The 21668-nt window shown below is 40.3% G+C and overlaps 2 protein-coding genes across 3 annotated transcripts in view; one reads left to right on the top strand and one right to left on the bottom strand.

Moving 5' to 3' along the window:
* The window catches only part of Ypel (Yippee-like), a 51239-nt gene that overhangs the window by 28811 nt on the left and 760 nt on the right, over positions 1 to 21668 (top strand). Inside the window, exons 2-5 of one of the 2 annotated variants that reach the window (XM_069058476.1) lie at positions 7689 to 7729; positions 11730 to 11916; positions 15113 to 15156; positions 21539 to 21647. In XM_069058476.1, coding sequence (XP_068914577.1) covers positions 7689 to 7729; positions 11730 to 11916; positions 15113 to 15156; positions 21539 to 21647 — 381 coding nt within the window. The remainder of the gene's footprint in view (positions 1 to 7688; positions 7730 to 11729; positions 11917 to 15112; positions 15157 to 21538; positions 21648 to 21668) is intronic. The other variant, XM_069058477.1, reaches the window with a different exon arrangement.
* LOC138138494 (cathepsin B-like cysteine proteinase 4) lies at positions 709 to 4986 on the bottom strand. The gene is made up of 4 exons (XM_069058473.1): positions 1555 to 4986; positions 1308 to 1508; positions 1025 to 1256; positions 709 to 977 (listed from the first exon to the last, which is right to left on the bottom strand). The coding sequence occupies exons 1-4, from the start codon at positions 1885 to 1887 to the stop codon at positions 769 to 771; spliced, it is 975 nt and encodes a 324-aa protein (XP_068914574.1). The 5' UTR covers positions 1888 to 4986; the 3' UTR covers positions 709 to 768.

Consider the following 21668-nt stretch of genomic DNA (forward strand, 5'->3'; position numbering starts at 1 on the left):
GGAAACAAAGGTATTCTGAATCGAGTTCGGTTTTCTTGGACACGTCGTACTGAACCTCGCATTGCAAACGATGGCAGGCATTTTGAGTAACTTCTTTAATGTTTCATTTTATATTTTTATACGCAATTACAGTTCTTTCACTTTATTGTTTAAGCCTTTGTTCTTTTGTGAATAAGTTGGTGGCACTATTTTATTATCCTTCATCATTTTACAAATTTTATCCAAAATTGACCAAACCAAACATAACCTCGAATGGAAGAAAAACTTGATATTTTAGTTTGGTCGTACGTTAAAACTGCCCGCCAAATTTGAAATTTTTCAGCGTTTCCCAAACAAAGTGATCTCGTCGATTTTCTTGTAAACCATTAACGTTTGTATAAGGCAAGTTGGGTTATTTTGCCTTGTTTTAACCTCTGGTTAAAATATCTGCACAACCTTCAAAAATCATTCTGTATAGGCAACGAGGCAAATGATAGTTGTGGTGTTGTGGTTGAGAAATAGTTATACTTTTGATTATGATTATTATTTTGGTGATAAATTTAGGGATGACGGAGCGACCAAGACCAGATTGCGTTAGTCTTTCAGACCCGGTGTCTGCGCAATTTTGGATTTTTAAGTTTAAGTTAAACAACAATGATGCGATTACGATAAGTAAGATAAGGATTGTGCTCATTGACATCACTCATCATTCATGAATTAAGAAAAATGGCCAAGTTATTATTTATTAATTTTTTCGATTAATCTGTGATAATATCTACAATCGAAAGATTACACTTTTGGAGTTCCTCCCATGACATTTAACTCGATTCCTGCGGAATTTTTCCCTCTCAGAATCTTGAAGAATCCACCCAAACCGGCCCAGTTGGTCCCCCAGGAGTTGGCCACCAGCCAGTAAGGAGTACCATCTTCCGTACCCCATCCCAAGATTTTGACACCATGATTACCAGATCTGTTCCCACTTAAATGTTGATAAACACCTGGAAGAAAAGTTATTAAGAACGAAAAGCTCCAATTGGCGAAGTACCTGAGTAGTAGTTGTAAAAGTCGTCGTAGACGCCGAACATGGCTGAGACGGGTCCGTTGGTGAGGATTTCTGTCTGGATCTGCAGGACATCTTTCTTGGCGATGGCATAGTGGTCGATACCGAAGTGTTTGTCTTGCTGGTAGGGTGTCTTGTAGTCGGTGTTGAGGCAAGTGTTGGCGCATGCTGGAGTTTTGCCGTCAATGAAAGCTGATTTGGCATAGGGTTGGCAGCCCTACAAGAAGTTTTTTTACATATTTTCGGTACCATTTCAAGCGGAACTTACTTGTTGGGACTGGTAGTCGCCCCCCGAAGCGATGCCCGAGCTCTTCCAGTAGGCCCAAGCCTTGGAGGGGGCGCCGCCCTGGCAACCCTTTCCACAATCGGTGCAACACGACAACAAATCTTCGGCAGAGAACTCGAATTTGACTGTGCCGTTTGTGGCGATGCAGAGTCTGTCGGTCATGGGTTCGACCGTACTGAACGCCTGAATCTAGTGTTAGTATCGTTATCACCGTTGGAGCTTGTCTTACCCAGCAAGAACCGCACCCTCCTTGGTTGCGGATGGTCTTCAAGGATTCGCACTGCGGCCAGTACGTTCTTCCGTCGAAAGTGTCGGGGATTTCAGAGGCGTTTACTTTGTGTACCTTCAGTTTGAGCTGGCTCTTGTAGTGGGGGTCCTCGATGGCTCCATTTAGACGTCTCAGCTCTTCGATCGGTGTGTCTTCAGGGAAGTTTCGACGGGCCACCCACGTCGACCGTTTCTGGTTGATGGACTCGATGAATTCGTCAGACAGGATTTCGGTTTTTGCCCAACAGTACGACAAGGTACTGACGGCAACCACCACCAAAATAGTAATTTTCATTTTTTCTGCGATTTAGTCTAGGCTTGATTGCAAACTGACGCCCTTCAAAATATTTCTCCTTTATATAGGCGAGGAGGCAAATGTCGTTGTGGTCCAGACATGAGCTGTTCTTTTGATTACGATCTTGCCTTTTGTTTTGTTAATTAATTAATTGTCCACGTGTGAGCGCAGATAGAATCTCAAATAATTCCAAAGATACATAATCTCTACTACTCTAATTAATTTTTGTTGCTAAGTAATTGGCTGTAAATTATAAATTTTGGGATAAGTGCCGACCGAGTCCAGACGCCATTAGTCCGTCAGACCCGGCGTCTCCGCCACTTCCGCCAGACTTGCCCAACACAATTTCAGCTTCTTTTATTTTCTATTTCATTTATTCAGGTAAAACGATCAGTTAGTGCCTTGAATAATAAATGCATTTGAAAATTGAGATCGATAGAGGTGGTCGATCACGCGAGCTGTTTTACTCCATAATGCAGTTCTTCCGCTCCGAAGGACGCTTCTCCTCCACCCCCGACGATTCGCTTTTGTCCGTCGCGTCGTTTCTCCAAGATGTCCTCGTTAAATCGTCGAAGTTTATCTCGGGAGCGTTACTCCCTCGTGCTTCGACGGCATTTCGCGTTTTTCCTCCTGCCCTTTCCATCTTGTTTAATTGTTTGCCTTGTAAAACGCTTAGCGTTAATTCAGTGTTGGCGTAATCGAGCGCGAACGGTAGTCAATGTACTACTACGCAATACTCCGAAATCAATTAGTCGTCCTAGGAAATTGCTAATTAGGTAAATGTGTGCATAAAGTGTAAATTAATTCGTCGTCCCGACTGGAAGTGGATTTCGACGAGACGAGACGCTCGATTCGATCCGGACGCGAAAGAATTCACGATTCGCCTTTTCTATCCTGCAAACTTGAAAAACAAAAGCCACGTCGTGGATTGACTCGTACAGTACAAAAGTGTCACGAGACGGATCGACTTGTAACTTGTCCAGTCAAGGTTCTTACATAAATTCGTTTTTTAACGTGTTTTCGTGTTGACAGGTCTGATCTACTTTTAATTTGACAATAGCAACCGTACGCATCAATCTACGAATCAACTTTCGTTTCTCACCGACTGCCAAATTGTTTCCATAATTCCACACTCACAAGTATCTATTTATTTGTTGCTCTAAGCTCAGCGCATTTTCTTTCTCTACGGTTTATCGTATTGAAAATGCGTCGCTTTAATACGCATTACAATAATGTCGCCCCAATTAATTCTCTCTTTTCTTCATTAAAATCACTTGTCAAATCCACCACCCCTGGCTTCGCGTCAAATTGCTTCTCAGCGATGAATTTTTCTCTTTGTGACACAGAACACACCACCTCCAGTTCTCTTTCGTCGCTTTTACCGCGCTTTTAGCCAGGCTCCCTTCTTTCCTCTTAAAGGATGTCACTCGCTTCTGGAAGTGAATAATTCTTCGCACATGGTTTGTTTTTGTCTGTCTGCAATTATTTTCAAGCGACGTCCGAACATTTGATTTTTTAACCAAAAAGAGCAGATCACAGAGTTTCCGATTCAAAGCAAATAAGTTCTTCTGCGGGCAAAATAGATAAAAGTCTCTCGTTGCTACATCATTATCGATTATTAAAGTGTTGTCGTCGAGTATTGGCCAACAATATTTTTTCCTTGTTGGCGATTAAAAAAAAAATATTGTTCACTGCTGAAAACGTAACGTTTTATCAAGGTTGAGAGCCTTGAACTCCAGGTTGTTATCGATCTCTTGTTTTATAGTCTTTTGAATTAAGCAACTTCACTCGCTATTTCTGTCACTTGCACTACGTCCCCTTTTTTGTTTACTCTAGACCCGGCGCCTCCGCCAATTTTTAATTTGTTTATTTTTACCCGCCCAACAATTCACCACAACAGACTAGCACAGAAAAATTGTCTCCTCTTAATTCGCACATAATTCAGTTCTCCTCCAATGCTTCAATTCTCTTCCCGAAGCAACCTGAATCCCAACAACCAATAATAATAATCAACCTGTGGTGTACTTCCTTCGTCATTCAGTCGAAATCAATTATCCGAAACGGGAAATTGCCAATTAAGCAAATGTGTGCGTTACAAATAAACTGGGACATTTATTTGCGCTTTGTTTTTGACCGTACTCATTAAATGTTTACAAAACTGATGCACCAGCACTTTTCCAGTTGTTTTGACATTCGCGTGCATCCGGTTTTTCTCCCAAAACTGTCGGTTGATTTTTTTCGCGTACACGCCGACGCGATCGGCACCGAATCCGGTCGGTATCGCGTCCGCTGGTTGCACTTTTGCAGGGTAATAAAACCGCGACGGTGCAATGGTGCCAGGTCGCCACCGCTCGGTGATTTTCCTCTGCGTGAAAGAGCGTTCGCGGTCGTAAATTTTTTTTCTTCGTCCGCGGAGGCGACGACATCGGTCTGGTCTTCGGCCATTAAATGTTCGAATCGAGCGCGACGGTTTCAGCCTGTCGGGATTACATCGCGTCTGGCTCCTGACAAAAAGCCGACGGTTTCCCTTTTTTCCCCGAACGCGGTGTCTGGCCCCGGAACTCTTCCCAGACATTAAATTACGGAGTCTCGACTGCGACCGACGATCGATATTATATAAACAGACACTAGTTGCGTCCCGACATGTATCCGTGTGTTGCGGACCTGGAAGCCCCCCGAAACCGTCAGCGTTTCCGATTAGTTCGGCGGCTTCTTCGCCGGGAGAAGGTCGGAGGTCGTGCCGCCAGGATCGAAGCCTAGGAACGAGTGGGCGACGGGGAAAGTTTTTCCTAGAGAACTGTTGTTTACGGTGCTGAATCATAGTTTTATTCGGTTTTCCGATTCTGTCCTAGAAACGACGACCTTCCAGGTTGTTTCTGTTATCGTCGAGTTGGCCAATTTTTCGTCTCTTTTCTGTCCCCAAACGTACAAAAATAAATATACAAATGAATATCGTGATCCTTGTTCGTTCTTGCTGTCGAATTGAACCTCTTCTCTTATCTCTCTCTTACCTCTCAATCATTTTTTTCCACCCTCGAGACACCTGATAACACGGCATTCAGGCCGAATTAATTGGTGATTACCAGTCTTAGGAGAGAATAGTCCCGGACAAGTCGACCAGTACAACTTTGCGTAATACCCCGTTCACATATAAACACGATTCAGCTGGTTCGCTTTAAATAACAAGCAAACCAGCTGAATCGTGTTTATGTGCCAGCGAGGGATTACGCAAAGTTGTACTGGTCGACTGTCCGGTACTATTTTGTCCTAACACTGAGTGTCATTACCGACATGATTATCGAGAACTGGTTATAAATACTGGCGCACGAGTCCCAGATGTAGAAAACGAGCCGTAGGGGAGTTTTCTATGGGACGAGTGCGCCAATACCCTTATAAAACGAGTTTTTTATGTTCTTTTTTAAATAAAAAAATTAAATTTTCAAATTCTAGGGAATTTTGTATTAATTGGTAATTTAAGGTAACGGATCTGCAACAGATGTTAAGAAGTCGAGTTTTAACGTTAATATTGGAAGTTTTTTGGTGTAAATGACAATAATACACTGAAATATTGATAAAATTTTCTTTGGGATCCATTAAACCACGAGTGCTTTAATAGATAGTCATAAACGACTCCAACTTGAATACAATAATGGACCTATTAGAGACGCAAATTCGAAAAAATACTCTTAAAATATTCGTTATTATTATTATTCTATTTTTCGTTTTAATTTATCCCGTTTTGATTTAATTTTTTGTGCCGTGCGTGTTCTCTGAGATGTCGACGAAACAGTTTAAATACATATTTGCATTCAATATGTTTTTTTCAAATTATTCCACAATTTACAGTGTACGATGGTAATTGGTGTGGAGAACGACCCGGCCACATTAAAAATTTATATTTATTAGTTACTATTTTTAACGTCGTTGAATTTTTCCACGGCGTTATTTAAATTGAACGTATCTTTTTATGAAAGTGGAATAATTAAATTTTTATAGTTTAAGCGTTGCTTGACGTACAAATGTTTTACGCAAATATACACATACATATTAAATTTTTCGTACTTGGTAATTCCCCTTTTAAGGTCTTGTTATTTAAGACCTGTCGTCACATGCTCAGTTTGCATTGGGGTGGATTCCAAAATAGTAGATTTATCATTAAGAGTAGAAGTGAGTCTTTTTGTGCTAAGCCCAGAGATTGAAGACCAAGGTGAAGTCGAGGTCGCCAACTGGACGAACCACAAAAAGACCTATTCTGAATGATATACAGGCTGTGTCAAAAGTCGCGGATACGCTCCTTGGAACTTGGAAGTATTCACTTTCGAGTATCCACTACTGTTGTTAATTTTATTTTATCTAAATTTTTTTCGTATCCCACCTCCACCCGGCGGCACAGCAATTTTGCCGTAGTACATACACTATTACGGATAATACTATCAAGTAATAGTGCAGTTATATCCACTACTGTTGTTAATTTTATTTTATCTAAATTATTATTATTATTATTATTATTTTTAAACATTTCTCAGAAAACTGATTTCTTTTAGATTTCAAAATTTTAATATTTGACACAATTTACAAAAATATACCTACATTCTTTTTTTACATTTACATGAAAAATATCCAATTTAAAATCGAATCGAACCGAGAATTGAAACTTGTCGGCGCAGAACAACAGCGAATTAAGTCCAATGAATTGAACGCCATTTGAAGATCAATTGTTGGAACGCTGCTCATTTATCTTCGCAATTACCAGATCTCGCAACGCCGCCCATCACAACTCAAAAACCTTCGACCAAGTCGTGAATTTTCGCAATCCCCCGGAATTCCGTCGCAACAGAAACGGGTTGATGGAAGCCGAGACAAGAACACGACACGACCCTCGGCATTGGGTTACAGTTAGAACACAACGGAACGTCTTTCCGGGGGCGGCGCACACTAATATCTATTCTTATCGTCGTCCTTGGACGCGCGTCCTCGCGTGACGCCAATTGATGAGACTCCGGTGTCGGATCTCGCACGGCCTTGAACTTCCGTTTCCGTCAATTTGCCGGAACGTGTGAACGACCCCGAATAATATAAATTATTATTTTGTCGGTTTGACGACCCCAATTTTTCGTGACCGCGGGGTCGCCCCCTTTTCGTCGTTGTCTTGAACCGGTCACGGTTTTCGGTGCGTCGTGAATAAGTTATCCGGGAGGGTGATTATGTCGGCGGTTTTTTTTTACCGTCGTGGGGGTGGTCGGGGAGAGCTGTGACAGGACGGCAGGATCCGGTGCAAGGACGAAGCGAGGACACGCGCAAATCGGAGCGTTTACGCGCAGCGACGACCGTAAATGATGTTCAATGGTTCTGTGACGACTTGACCAATTGTTGTGTCGTGACAGCTGTTTGATCAGGGGGCAGGGACGGCTCAGGACGAAAAGTGAGTCCGAGAAATTGTGAATTGGTTGGACTAGATTGAGACCGAAAAGTTTTTGCAATTTGTTCAAATTCAAAAAATTAAAAAAATCTGATTGATATTTTTTAAAAAATTTACGCTAGTGCCGAACCGGTCCTGGCCCCAAACCTATATGTACCAGCGCAAGACGATGATCGTCACCTCCACCGCACCCCCAAACGGTGTCGATCGCCAACTCCCGAAGGATCAACCCCCCCGAGACGTTTTCCACCCGATTGCTTTGTTTGAATGCGCTTACCTGGTTTATTTTGTTGTTTTCGATCACCGTTTCTGTTTTGGTTTTGCTTCACCCAATTGCCCACACTATTTGATGACTGTGCGTTCTAACCTTAAAATATTGCAGGTTGTTTTGGGCCTAGCATCATGCGGTAATGTTTGTAAAGGGTAGGTAGAATCTTTGACTATTTTCATTTTCTGTATTGATTGTAAAGTGTCCATTTGGCAAACATGTGAATCGCGTCGGAACGTTTCGAAATCAATCGCATTTAAACTTAGAACTGGCTCCACTGCTTCCGGAAAATTTAAATGTTTTGCTCCGCATTCACGCGTTTCGATCGGTGGAAAAATCGAAATTGGAATCGGAATTTATTTGCTCCAGATTTTTTCCCCATCGATTTTGGAAAGGATCGTTTCTTACACAATAAAACGCTTGGACGTCACAGTTGCGTGTTTTTAAATTCGAGATAAATTTTTCCAGTCCAGACAAGCGCGGGATCCTCCAGGACGCTATTCCAGAGAGAGGTGCCATTTTTCTCCTTCTTGCACGACGGTGCTTCTAAATGGGCCTAAAGAAAATAAAACGAGGCTCCGTTGAAAATATCGCAGTCTCTCCTAGTCGAGTTACAATTTTTCAGGTCGGAATTTTTTTCCTGCAGGATCCACGTCCCAGACATGATATTCTGCGGAGTCTGGCCAAGACAAATCGACTTCCGTTCGGGCAAAATTCCGATTGTTATTCAAAAGATCACCTCGTACCGACGCATGTCACGACAGTCGTCGCGTACCAATTTTCCTGGAGGAAAACGGACGAATTAATAAATTTTCATGTGTCGGGTCTAGTCGGCCGTGACTATTGAATATTTTGCTTGAAGGGGAGGAAGGATCGCCGTAAAGGATTTACGGCTCCGGGGATGGACAGATACGTCCGCAAAACCGCCATAAAAATGAGCGTCCGGGTTTGAAGCATCACCGGATGAAACGGGAGGTGGTGCGGTTGTAGTGATTTTATTTTTTGGAGTTGGCGGGACCGAGCGGAGTCGGAATTCGAGGTCGACCGACTTCATTCCAAGTGTCTTAACGTTGCGACTAAACGAGTCGCGACTGGGAATTGGAGATTACGATCGGGAAGATTCGGGAGATGTGGTTGGTGGAGTTCGAGGGGCGTTCATTGGTGGAGGAATGTGTAAACAAAGAATTGGGGTTAATTGTTGGGATGCTACAAACTGTATAAGAAATGGTAGATTGAGGAGGGATATGGCAGAGTAGTTTGTGTTGTTCTCTCAAGAGTGTTAGAAGGAATTGAAAAATGTAAAGTTAAATGGAGAGAAGTACAGGGTCATTATAAATGATTGTCCCATCGCAGCTGGCGTTGAAAACCCACACAAATTTTGGATGTGCCGCCAGCCTCGCAACGTTAGACAAACTAGTAGACAGATTTTCACTACCGCCGGTAGCGCCACCTATCGCCGATACTAGTCTTGCTCATGTTATGAGGTTTGCGGCACATTCAACTACGCCTACTGTGATGGGACAATTATTTATAATGACCCTGTGGAGAAAAAAGAAATCAAATATGGAAGTAAAAAAGGAAATGAGCGGAAAATGTGAGAGATACGGAAAGAAGCGAAAATGAAACAGGAGGCAGTTGTTTATTTCAACGCCGTTTTGAAATTGGAAGAAACACCAAAAAATTGAAGATGATGAAAATGAAAAATTACTACGGACAGGGAAATAAATAATAGACAAACAAATATTTATTTAGAAAAAAAAATACAACGCGAATTACAGTTGTTTTTGGTAATCACTTTGGAATAAAACAAAATACATATACAAAGCTTTTTTACCATATCTTCCATCTAGTCTCATTCTCACAAGGGTCAGTCCTGGGTGAAGATTTTCTTCGGGAAAACTCGTTTGGAATTTCTTTATCGTTGTTGAAACCGACAAGAGTGATCTTGATGGAAATCGAGATCGTCAGAAGAAACATAACCTAGATCCAGAAAACCCAATAAAATTTTAAAGCTTACGTCAAGTTCGAAAAACAAAACAGGATCATATCTGGAAGAATTGGTCTTCCTTTGAGACTGAAACGAATGGTGGGAAGGAAGAAACGCTTAAATTTGATGTTCTTGCTTTCTTCGCACGAAGATTTTGTTAATGCGATGAGAGAAATGTTTTCAACACCAAAGATAATATTATCTGTGTGTGCTGTAGTTTTTGAACCAGAATAAAAACTGCACCAAAGTCTACCTATTTGTTGTTCACAAGAACAGAACCAAAATTTGGGTTTTATAATAGTTATTTTTGTAATTTGCCTCCATTTTGATTCTCTAATAGACATATTAACGAACGCGACGTCATCATCTCCGATGTCATTATAGCCATTAATTCACGGAACATTTTACGAAAATTTTTAGGTTGGCAAAGCTTGATACGGAATTATTTTGTCATGCATGTCAGTTTAAATTAGAAAATGTGTCAAGAATAGGAAGGGTCCACTGGAAAAATTTGACCGTATTTTTAGCAATTTCACGTATTTCAAGGAGCGTACATGCAAGATTATCTTGATTATCTTCCATATTCGTGTTTTGTGACAGATCAAATGTTTACTTTTAAAATTAAGACATTACCAGCCGCCATAAAGATCTCTAAATCGACTAAAGTAAACATTTGTATTTAAAAACGGCTTGAAAAGGACAAATTACAAAAAATACATAGTATTAAAAAATTCGTTTCATAAGACCTTGAAGCACTCATTCTTTAAAATAACTTGTGGCTACGACACTCGTTTTTTAAACTTGAATTCGTGCTTCAAGACTGGTCTTATGAAACTTGTTTTTTAATATACTATTGTGTATCAAGGCCGCGAAATCATTCTTTAATGTACCGAGAAAAATTGTCGCCGAGGCCGCTTGCGGCCGAGGCAAGACAATCTCGAGGATGTTAAAGGATTTAGCGGTCAAGGTGTACACAACATTTTTTGTGCCTGTTTTTGGGACACGTAGTGCTCGTTTCGCGTACGGTTCCACAAAAAGAGTCAGACTCCGGTGATATCAGTCCAAAAATTTTGTCGATTTTCAGCTTTCAGTAAAGATGTAAAAATCGTCACAATTACAATGCCTGAAATGTAAATTGTAGAAAGACGTTTCGTTGCTCTCAAGTTCAGCCTCCGATTGTTGGTTTGTCCAGATTTCAAAAATTTTGCATTGTCATAAATTGAGGTTTTTTTTTGTTGGGGAGACTGCAAAACGATTTATTCTTAATTTAGATTTCTGAATGGAAGTTCTAAAATTCTAAAACTGCGTCCAGTGATAAGTCGCAAATTTAATTAAATTCTGGCTCGGGATCTTATGTCGCTCGATTCCACCGCGACACTTTGTTCCGCGCCTGTTGTTTAGACTTCATCAACGAACAAAGCACATTAACGCTCTTAATGGGTTAATCAGCGTGACTCTTCTCCTTGACACTTCAACCCGAGCTGCACCAGCCCCGGTCACGACCTCTTCCAGCCAGAGATGCACCGTCTGGTTCCCTCCAACGAACAACAAAGCCCATCCAGAACAAACGTTCACACACTCGGTCTGGCACGGCGACCGCTCTATCGACGTTTCCTCGTGCTACACCCAAAACACTCTCGTTCGCACCCTTCCCCCAAGACAACGACCGCTTCCGGTGCCAGATAGCGAGCAACGTCCACCGATTTTTGTCGCCCAACCTTGAGGCGCGACCGCAACGGGAAAAGTCGCGGTCGTCGTGCCCGGACGGGTTGGCGGTGCACGAAAAGGAAAATTTTCCGCGCTGCATTTCGTTAATTGAAGGGGCGGCGGGGCGGGATGCGCTCGCACTAATTAAATTCGATCGGGGGTTGACGTTTTTCGACCGTCATCGAGTGGCGACGTTCCGCTTGGAAAACGGAATGAATCGATGGTGGACGAGCACAGGTGCCAGTCGTTGGCGGTGGATCTCGATGGACGGAGTCGCGGCCCGCCCCAGGGACCGCCACCGGGACCCCTGCTGTTCCTCGTTCCTCACGGCCAACTGGTAAATCGGGATGTCGTGATCGCGTCGCGTGCTCCCGGGGACGGATTCGATGCTAGAATTAGCGTTGCGGCCTTCAGTCCAGCCGCCCCTCTAATCGATTGCTTTTTTTCTGTTGACGTCGTAGGTGTGACAGCTCCGCATGGCCTGCCGTCGCAGCCAGCAGCAGCACCAGCAGCACCACCGCCGCCACAAGCAGCAGCAACAGCACCATGGTGAAGACGTTCCAGGCCTACCTGCCACAATGCCACCGCACCTACTCGTGCATACACTGCCGGGCCCATCTCGCCAACCACGACGAGCTTATCTCAAAGGTGAATGTCGTAACGTGTCCGTTGTGTCCTTTCCTCGTTTTCTTCTCCTCTCCGCAACTGTTCTGTGTTTGTTTTATCTTTTGCGTCTCTTCTCCGGTACGGAAATAATGGCGAATGTGACGATGTGAGAAAGAGCTAAATGGAACAAGAGTAGTTGCGTAAAAAACATCGAAAGATATTTGGACTAGGCATCACTTTGCACCGCACTGTTGCACTTGGGTACTCACATGAAGGTATCTTTCGCCAAAACATTCCCAAAAATATTCCCATTTGACAGCGAACATTTTTGCAAGACTCATTTTCACACTTCGACAGTCCCATATTGTCTCATTTCTATTTGGACTTCATTCCGTTTCCATTTTCTATTTTGTGTTCCAATTCTGTCCGAACTTCTTATACTTCTTTTAAATATTTACGGTCACCAGGACCACACCGAATATCAGCTAGTTATTTTTTTTTGTTTGTCCTCGATGATTCCCACTAAAACGTCTCGCAAAGTTATTTAAGTTTCTTGTAATTATCTCTTTTTCCCCAGAAAGAACAAACAAGATTCATTGACCCCCTCGTGCTCATTTAATTAATTTAATTTTCTAATCAAACACTAGACGCGAAAGTTTGGTCTTTGGAAGTTATGAGTATGACAGCAGTTGCTCTGTTAACTTCTGATTCGAGCTACCAGCGTGATACTACACATCTGGTTGCAGTAAGTTTGTCCAAGTGTGTTTGATACTGGTTTTGGAAAAAAATTGACTGGCAGACAGTTGTTGGTCGGTTTTGCGCACTAAGATTTGGAGGGAAGTATCAAGCATGCTTGGAATGACTTACCACAAGAGAAAAATTATTAGCCTGAATACTTATGCTTGGTTTGTGGAAATAATGTGTAATGGCATCTTGCCTTGATCCAAGACTCAATAAACAACTCTGGTCTTTTATTTTAGAATATTTATGTATTTTTGTCAGGCTCGGCGTCCACTCCACGCAACAACAAAACAGACAAATTAAATTTTTTTCTGATGATGCTCTTCTCACGTTTTTCCGTCCTGTGTTGGTTTCTTCTTAGCACCTGTCAAATTTTTTAACATCCGTCGCAAAAACTCGCCAGCCTCAAGGTTCGAGAGTACGCTGAACCGCACACAAATTCTTTGGTTTAATACGAGAACAAAAAAAAATTAATAGAGGTGGATGTGAGTCAGCAGCCAAAAATCTGCTTCGAATCTTAATATTGTTCCTTAAATTCGCTGAATAATTGTGGTCACGAACAACACTGGTGGGAATCGAATCGAGAACGTCTTTTTAAGCAGAGGTCTGATTGATCGATTTCACAACGCCTCATTTTCCTCCGATCTGGAAAGGTAATCGTGTTTTATAAACAGATTTTTCTCAGGCGAGTCATCCCGATTTGAGTGTTTTTGGCTCAGGTCCAGGTGTACCGCGAATCACTGCAGCGACAGATGTTTGTGGATTTCTTCAAAGTGTCGCAGATGCGACGGTTCGATGCTTTGTTTCGTCTCTTCACACTCATCGGGAAGTTTACTTTACTATTTTCTCCACACAAACAACTATTCGAGGAAAGACCAGTCGCTTGAGCTGACTCTTGGGGTCCGTACGAGTCACGTGAAATAGATGTAGGAGAAAAAGTGTCGACGCTGGAATTGTCTCCGGATGCGTGAATTTCAAGGTTCGGTATCAGATGAAGTTGCAGAGTTGCGCGAAATTACTAGGCGAAGTGTTGTCCCAGTCCTTGGGTGTTTCGTCGAGACGATTGACGCGAACCGCAGACTGAACGTCGTCGCTCGAGTGACGTTTGGTGCGAAACGAAAAGTACCCAGATGTCGAGAGGGGGTAAAGTGAGGTGTGAAGGGTGGGCGATTAAAAAAAATTTCAACGTTTATTAAGAGAGATATGTCGGCGGCGGAGTATTAAATGGTGCAAACTCGACAACGGCGGCGTCGGTGTTCTCGACGAGATAAAAAGATTGATTAAAAGGGCGACGTTTAAATAAGCAAACAGGGATCGTTTATAAACCCTCGTAACGAAGAAAATCGAGTTTGTACACAAAGGATAATTCGGTCGGCAACAAGAGAAAATTTTGACGAGGATGAAAGGGGGTTGCATTTCGAGACAAGGGTGTTGCGAGGAGGTGAAGGGTGGTGGGTGGAGGGGCAGGGTGGTGAAAAGGAAGAAAAAAATTCTTCGAGGTGGGAGTAAGAGGTGGAATTGTTTTTTGTGGTGGAAACAGTATTAGCAACACTAGTACATATTTAAAAAAAGAAAAATTGCACTGAACAGGTGACTGTCTAGTTCTTAAGAGGCACCAATCAAATCTCACATACGTTCTGTCAATAAATAAACTATTTGTCTTCTGTCAATTAACGCTCTCCAGGGACAATAAACGGTGAACCACCCTCGTACATTTAAGAAGAATATAAAAAAGCTTACAATGAAGTGGCTTTGTGTTATTTTTGGCAAACATTTGCATTTTATGGTGCCGATAATTTACGATTATAATCAAAGGGCTGATCTTTATTCATTATAGGGTGACATTTTCACTTGGAAATTGTTCATTCATCCGTGTTTTAATCGTGACGTGATATTTTTCCCCACATTTTCCAAAAGAGTAAGCTCCATTTTTACATCGTTTTTAAACTGAACGAATCTCTTTTAATTTCTTGAGGTGCAGAGGAAAAATGCACAATTCTATAGAACGTACTGCAGCCAGCCAAAAACACTTTCCTACATTTATTACTCTGTCAGAAGAATTTTTTGGTGAACGTCGATTGAATAATAAGCCCACGGTGGCAGCTCTAACGCTCTCACAAGTGAAGATACCCTTTCAGATAATTTAAATTGAGAACCGACCCTTGATCATTTTGTGATCCAAAAAATACAACCTTCTGGAGTATTTGTGTCGAAAGTTGCAATTTATTAGGTGCGCGGGACACTTCTTGAAATAAAAAATCCAGTTCCGAAAGCTCCGAAATCATTAATCAACAAGAAGAGTCTCACTCGGCATTATTTTCACTCCGCATTTTTCTACTCCACCCTCCTAATTGAATTATCCCGTTGAACGCACTCTTTAATTCGGAATTAACCCGGTTTTGCTCGTGCACACTCCGGTATTCACCGGAAGTGGCGCCTCCAATCGATCAAACAACTCTTTTACTCCCGACTAACACGACGATTTGTTTCTTTTCAGTCATTCCAGGGCAGCCAAGGCCGGGCGTATTTGTTCAACTCAGTGTAAGTACATTCGATATTCAATCGAACTAACGATTTTCCGTCGTGTTTACGTGGAGCGACATCGACCTCGGCGGGGCGAGGGTGTCGCCCGTTCGGTGGCGCGAACCAGAAGCCCCTTTGACAAACTACCTCTTCGTTTCTTCAGTGTTGAAGTGTAAAAGAATTAATTGGCTCAGTACATTTTGGAAAGCCGACGATTTGTCCAACAGAAAATGTCTTTTCATCCATCGTGGAATTATTGCCCTCGCCCCTAAAACCCGCATACTACAATGTGCGCAATTTTTTTGTGCTGTCAGACTTAATACGAACGAAATTTGAGTTTGTCGCCCAATCGGGGGCGCGAACCAGAAGCTGCATTGACAAAATGCGTCTCCATTTCTTCAGTGTTAAAGTGTAAAAGAATTAATTTCTTCAATTTATTGAAGAAAGTCAGCGAAAGAAAGTGTCTTTTCATCTCGCGTGTAATTATTGGCCTCGTCGCATACCAGATAAAATGCAATTATTTGCCAGTTGAAGTGATTATTTGGCGACGGCGGAAAAATCCGGTTGCTGATCCCGGAGTTGTGTGCGGCGCCGAAAACGATCCCGCCTTCAACGATCGCTTATTGGTTTCGAATGACTGGTGAAATTAAATCCGAAAATGACTGTTTTGCAGGAAGGCGTCGTTTATCTTCGTTAAATTGTGCGGCATCGGGTGGCGGTGCGCGCCGCCACCAGATGCACCGTTCTCGTTCGCGATTTTCCCATAAATATCAATAGGTGCGGAAGCGGGATGTGTGTGTATGTGTTTTCTTTTTTGGGAGCATTCTTGAGCACAATTTTGATTTAATGGTATGCGATATCAGGAGACATTGCTCGAGGGAACAGTAAGGACGAGGAGAACGGGGCAATAACTGTAATGGGTCAGGTTCGGGAATGGGAAAATGTCGAAAGAGGGGATTTTATCTGCACGGAGTGGAATAAAAATTATGGGGAATTGTCGCGGAAAAATAATAATTATAAACTAATTGCGTGTGTATAAATTGAGAAAAAATGGCACCGTTAGATAAAAAAAAATCTGTTCGGAGAAACATAAAGAAGTTCTACGTTGCAAAATATTTTTTTTGATGTAAAACAAATCGAAAATGATTGTGTGTTGGAAAGAAAAAAACAACAGAGTGATCAAAGATGACTTAACAAAATGTCACCAAATGCAGTTCAGTCTTTGTTGAAAAAAAAAACATTTTCCAACGTAAACTTGATAGAATTAAATTTCAAAATTGTTTTACTTTGACAGTGTCAGATTTGTTGACGTTTGAACGATGAGTAAAAACTCGACAACACAAAATAGACTTTAGCAGAAGAAAATATGTGTACAGGGTGTATCTGAAATACGTGTGTTAATTTTAACCAGTGGAAGAAGTCGCCAATTTATGAACCTGTACTCTGTAACATTTTGCAAAATTCGCAAAAGTTTTCCAAGATTTTTTGCCCTCCCATTTTTATCAAACGAACCGTTTTGTGTAATTTAGTAGTCTCTTTCTATTACAGCAGAAAATTTTCGCCCTTACCCATAGGCGGGTCTACTTTTTGATAGCTAATTTACTCAATTTTTCGTAAAAAATTCAAATAGAAAAAACGTTTCATTTAATAAGCTCTGCTCCGTGTCAAAATCAACTCACGCATTTTAGATACACCCTGTATATTTTTTTAAAATAATTTTTCTTCCCTGTTTGTCAAAGTTTTAACATAATTTTTGACACTTTCATTCTTGTTTTTCTATTTTTTTTGCTTCTTGTCGTATTTCTACTTGCGAGTCTTGCGACCCCTGTGTAATTTCTATTCAGCTGTTGTTTCATATTTCTCCTTTTTCTTTCTTTCTTGTCACTGTTTCTATTCTCACGTTTTTTGAAAAAATTCATTAACCTTGGAAAACTATATTATCAAGTACGAGACAGGAAAAAAAATCAAAGTGTGACAAGAAAACGAATTACATACTATTACGATCATAAAATTTTGGACATCAAACTTCTCACATTAAAAAAATTACTCTAAATCATGCTTTATTGAAACTGTCATATGAAAGATGAAATTGTTGTCAATTTGACACCTGTTTAAAAATTTTTTTTTTTAATATGCGAGTACATTTGGGTCTTTGTTTTATATTTTTTATTAATTAAAACCTCGTTCTATTCCATTTGTCTGATTTTTACAACTTTTTGAATATTTTCTCGGTAAATCTGACATTCACATTTTCAAAATTGACACAATCAAAATTGAGGTTATTAATACATAAGGGTTTTTTTGATCGCAATAGTACGTCGCCGTCGTAAAGAAATAAATATGAAATTGGAGGAAACGGCGATAAAACGATTAAAAATATCATCATTTACCAAAATAAACTTCCAAGAATGAAATCCTCATTGATTTTATTTTGCTTATTAGCAAATTATTTGACACTTAAGCGATAAGTAAAGATTTTATTTCCGTTTGATAAAAACAACACGAACTACGAGCAGACTAGAAACAAAAAAAATTATCTCGTTATTATTTTTTTCCATTTGTCAAAGTGTTTGCATATTTCCTTATAATCCTTTTATTTTTGCTGTTTCTATATTTTCTTTTTTTTATATTCTAATTTACCCACTCCACAACCATCTAATTCTTTACATAGCTCTTTTTCAATTGTTTTCTTATATTTTCTCCTCATTATTATTTTCTGCAAGATTTTTTTTTGTCATTTTGTGCTTTATCATTTTTTTAAATTGATAATCTATAACTAAAGACAACTTCCCTTTTGCTAAAAAAAAACACAGCACAAACTAAACTTTAGAAGAAGACATGTTTTTTCTGATGAGGCTTGGTTTCACCTTTCCGATTCAACATACTTGGTCGGTATACAGGGTGATTCTGAAATAAGTTTGGAAAAAATGTAAAGTATCCTTGACACAAAATAATTCTGCGTAAATGACTTTTAGATGTAAAATCAAAAGGATGGAAATTACCTTATATCCTTGTATTTTCGACGCCTATGAATAGGGAAAATTTGTCCGAATTTGTTCACTTCATTAGCAACCATTGTTACATGAACACAATAACGTTCTATAAACCATTCACGATTATTTCAAATTCGGACTATCTATGAAAATCTGACATTTTAGTTGGCAGTATTGTGATTTGTTTTAATAAATCTATTTTAGGTTATAATTCAACCGAACACTGCTCCCAAGTTGTTACATTTTTTAAATAATTGAACGCATTAGGAACAATAATCGTAAAATTGTAATTGAAATGAAACATACATATTTGTAGGGCAGTTCTGGGTAAATTCTTATTAACTAAATTAATGACGGAATTGACAACAATGCGAATATTTAAAAACGAAACGTCATATGACAGGACCTGACGCCAATCTAACAAAAAAATATCGCGGCCTCCTGCGTGTTTAAAATAATCGTGAACGGCATATAGGTGCAAACGCACTGCTTTGTAAATGTTTCTATGGAAATGATTGATAATGTCATATAATCTGTTTCAAAATCAAAAATCCACCACCTGTTGAATTATGTTGGCAGAAACAAAGAAATCCCTAGAATAAATTTCATTTTTTGGGTTGGCTCAACGTCCCGCCAAACTTTGACATCGAACTGTTGAGTTTATTACGTAGCACAAAATAATTATTATGTACTAAAAGGTAGTAGCTACTATATTTTACCTTTTGAGTGAAATAATAAAATGAGAATTAAAAAAACACGATGAACTACGACCAAAACGACTGTCAACAGTTTTCTTTCATAACCCCTCTTTTTCCGACACTTGCAAACACAATAAAAACAAAAATTGGCGACGTTGTCGGTTGTATTTTTGCAGTGTTGGTGGATTTTTGATTTTGAAACAGATTATAGGTAAATATTAAAGTTTGTGACTGACGGGCACCTTTTACCTTTGATTGTTATTGTTGCTTAACTACCAAGATAATCAGGTAGGTAATCACCTTTCACTCAGCAGCGTACTAGCGATTTTTACCAAATTTTCAATCATTTGTATCTCGAAAACGGAAAAACTTTTAAAAGAAATTTTTTTTTGTCTATAACCTCTCATCATCACCAATTACCAGGTTTTTTCCAAACTTATTTCAGAATCATCCTGTATAATCCCCACAATATTATCAAGGTGCCACTGCATCCAATTAAAATTGGTGTTGACGTTGCTAGGTCCCGAAGACGAATTATTGTCTCAATCTTCTTTAATGAAACTATTATCCCCCAAAAGTATCAAAGACTTCCTCTCGAATCATTCATAAATCAACTGAAGCATGTAGAACTAACAAATGGCTATTTCCAACAAAATTTGGCTACTGCTCATACGACAGGAACAATAAAGAATTATTCAGAAGAACTTTTCTCGAACCGATTGATGAGTGTAGCATTGTGGCCAAGCCAATCACCTGATTTGACACCTCTTGATTTCTTTTGTTCCCCCATTGGAAAAACGCAGTGGTTTGAAAGCCGACTGACAATTTGCAAGAACTACAACGAGCAATTGAAGATTTAAAATCTACATTGTTTTCTTTTTTCAATTAATTCGTATTTTTCACCCCCCCCCCCCTCTAAGCGCGTACGCCTCTGCCTGTTTTCAAATACGCAATTGTCATCAGAATGACCAACTTTTTCTCATAAAAAAACGTTTTCTTTAATTAATAAAACAATAAAATGTATTGTTGTAAATGTGTCAATAACTAAATCCATTAAAACAGTCTTTGCACAATCTTGAAGGTTTCACATTTGATTTTTATCAGAACTATCCTTCCTAGGATCGTATTCGTAAGTTATTTGAAGCCGATCGCATTTGTTTATTGTTTTCGATCGGTATCAGTACATATTGATTCTGCGTTAAAGTTCAATAAGTGTTGTTTGTACATAATTATAAAGGTAGACTCCATTATTAAACCGTGACTGGTACAGTGAGCCAAAGATAAATATGGTTGATGTCGGTGAGCTTCATGTTTTCCTAATTTGAATCTTCCTTGAATTTAAAATGAGTTTATCCTTTCAACGTAAATTTGAACAACTCGAAAGAAAACAAACGAACATATTTCCTTGAGGAACAGGTGAAGTGTTGACCAGTGCATTTTAAAACAATCAGTGCATGCAGGCCTCGTTTGCTAAAATAATTCGAGATGGGAGGTTGGGATAAAAAAAATTACAAATTTTTGCCTCCACCCCCAAACGAGTCGAATTAACGAAGGGATCGAGAGCGAATCTGGCAAATTTTCGGGCTCATTGTGTCCCCCTCAGTCAATCGCAATTGCAAAAGACGGAATTCATAAGGAACCTTCGATCCGTCGCAGTGTTTCGCGCGATTGGCTCTTCGAACTCGGGCACGATTTCCATTATCGATTTAAAATTTAAATAAATCCTTACCCCGTTCGATTCCACCCTTGAACCCGACCAAAACAATTCCGAACGTTAATAGATGCAGACCTCGAGATACTTCCTTGGCCCATTCCGAAATTAGCTCGTTGCGAATTAATAAAGAGAAATATCGCGAACAGGACCGCCGAAGCCCGACCGCCACCACACGTCAAATATTTACGGCACCCTCGAGAAATTTCGGGGACGAAACTGAAATTCATTATGGAATAGTTCAATAAAAGAAGTCGTCCGAATTCCGTCCGGCGGGAAATTCGCGAAGACGGCGACCCGACACCCATTAAACAATTTTTTTTTCGGGGGTGTTGTGATTTTTCCCCGATGCAAAGTGGAAGGTGGAACTTGGGGGGTGGCTTAATTGCGTTTTGTCTAAAGAACGAAGCGCCAGCTGAAATAGGCGATGGGAAGGCCAACGGATTCGATATTTATTGTATGATAATTCAATGAATAATTATTATTGGTAAGTGGTTTGTGCAATACAAGGGCTGGTTTAAATGAAGGAAGTTGTGTAGTTTCTCAAGATTTCAATTGATAAAAACTCGTCACAATAACAGTTTTGAAGTGAGCATTTCGTTGATGTTATCTCAAAATCAAAATTACTAAATTAGTTGGTTCGCAGTTGATTCTGAATTAAAATCAATTAATTATCTTATCTGGATCTAAACACACTTCACCAAACTCTTGAGACGTTTTGATTCGCCAAAATCTCACATTGTGAAAAAAAAATCGTTACGAAACCAGGCCTCATCGGCAAAAAACACTCGTTACGAAACCAAGCCTCATCCGTATAAAACACAATTCTATAATATTGTCATCGTTGTGTTGGGCGTTTGAGAACCAGTCACGAAAGAGACAATACGTACACAATACATCACGTCTTGTTACGGAAGGCCAAAAATTTTTTTGTTTTGTCGGCTCACCGCAAAAATTTTTTTTGCGTGTTAATTGATAATTTGGGGTTCCCCTTGCAGAGTAAACGTGGGCTGCGGCCCCGCCGAGGAGAGGGTCCTGTTGACGGGTCTGCACGCCGTCGCGGACATCTACTGTGAATGCTGCAAGACGACCCTCGGCTGGAAATATGTAAGTGTTGTTGGCGGGTCG

Source organism: Tenebrio molitor, chromosome 9, assembly GCF_963966145.1.
Source record: "Tenebrio molitor chromosome 9, icTenMoli1.1, whole genome shotgun sequence".
Classification (NCBI taxonomy): domain Eukaryota; kingdom Metazoa; phylum Arthropoda; class Insecta; order Coleoptera; family Tenebrionidae; genus Tenebrio; species Tenebrio molitor.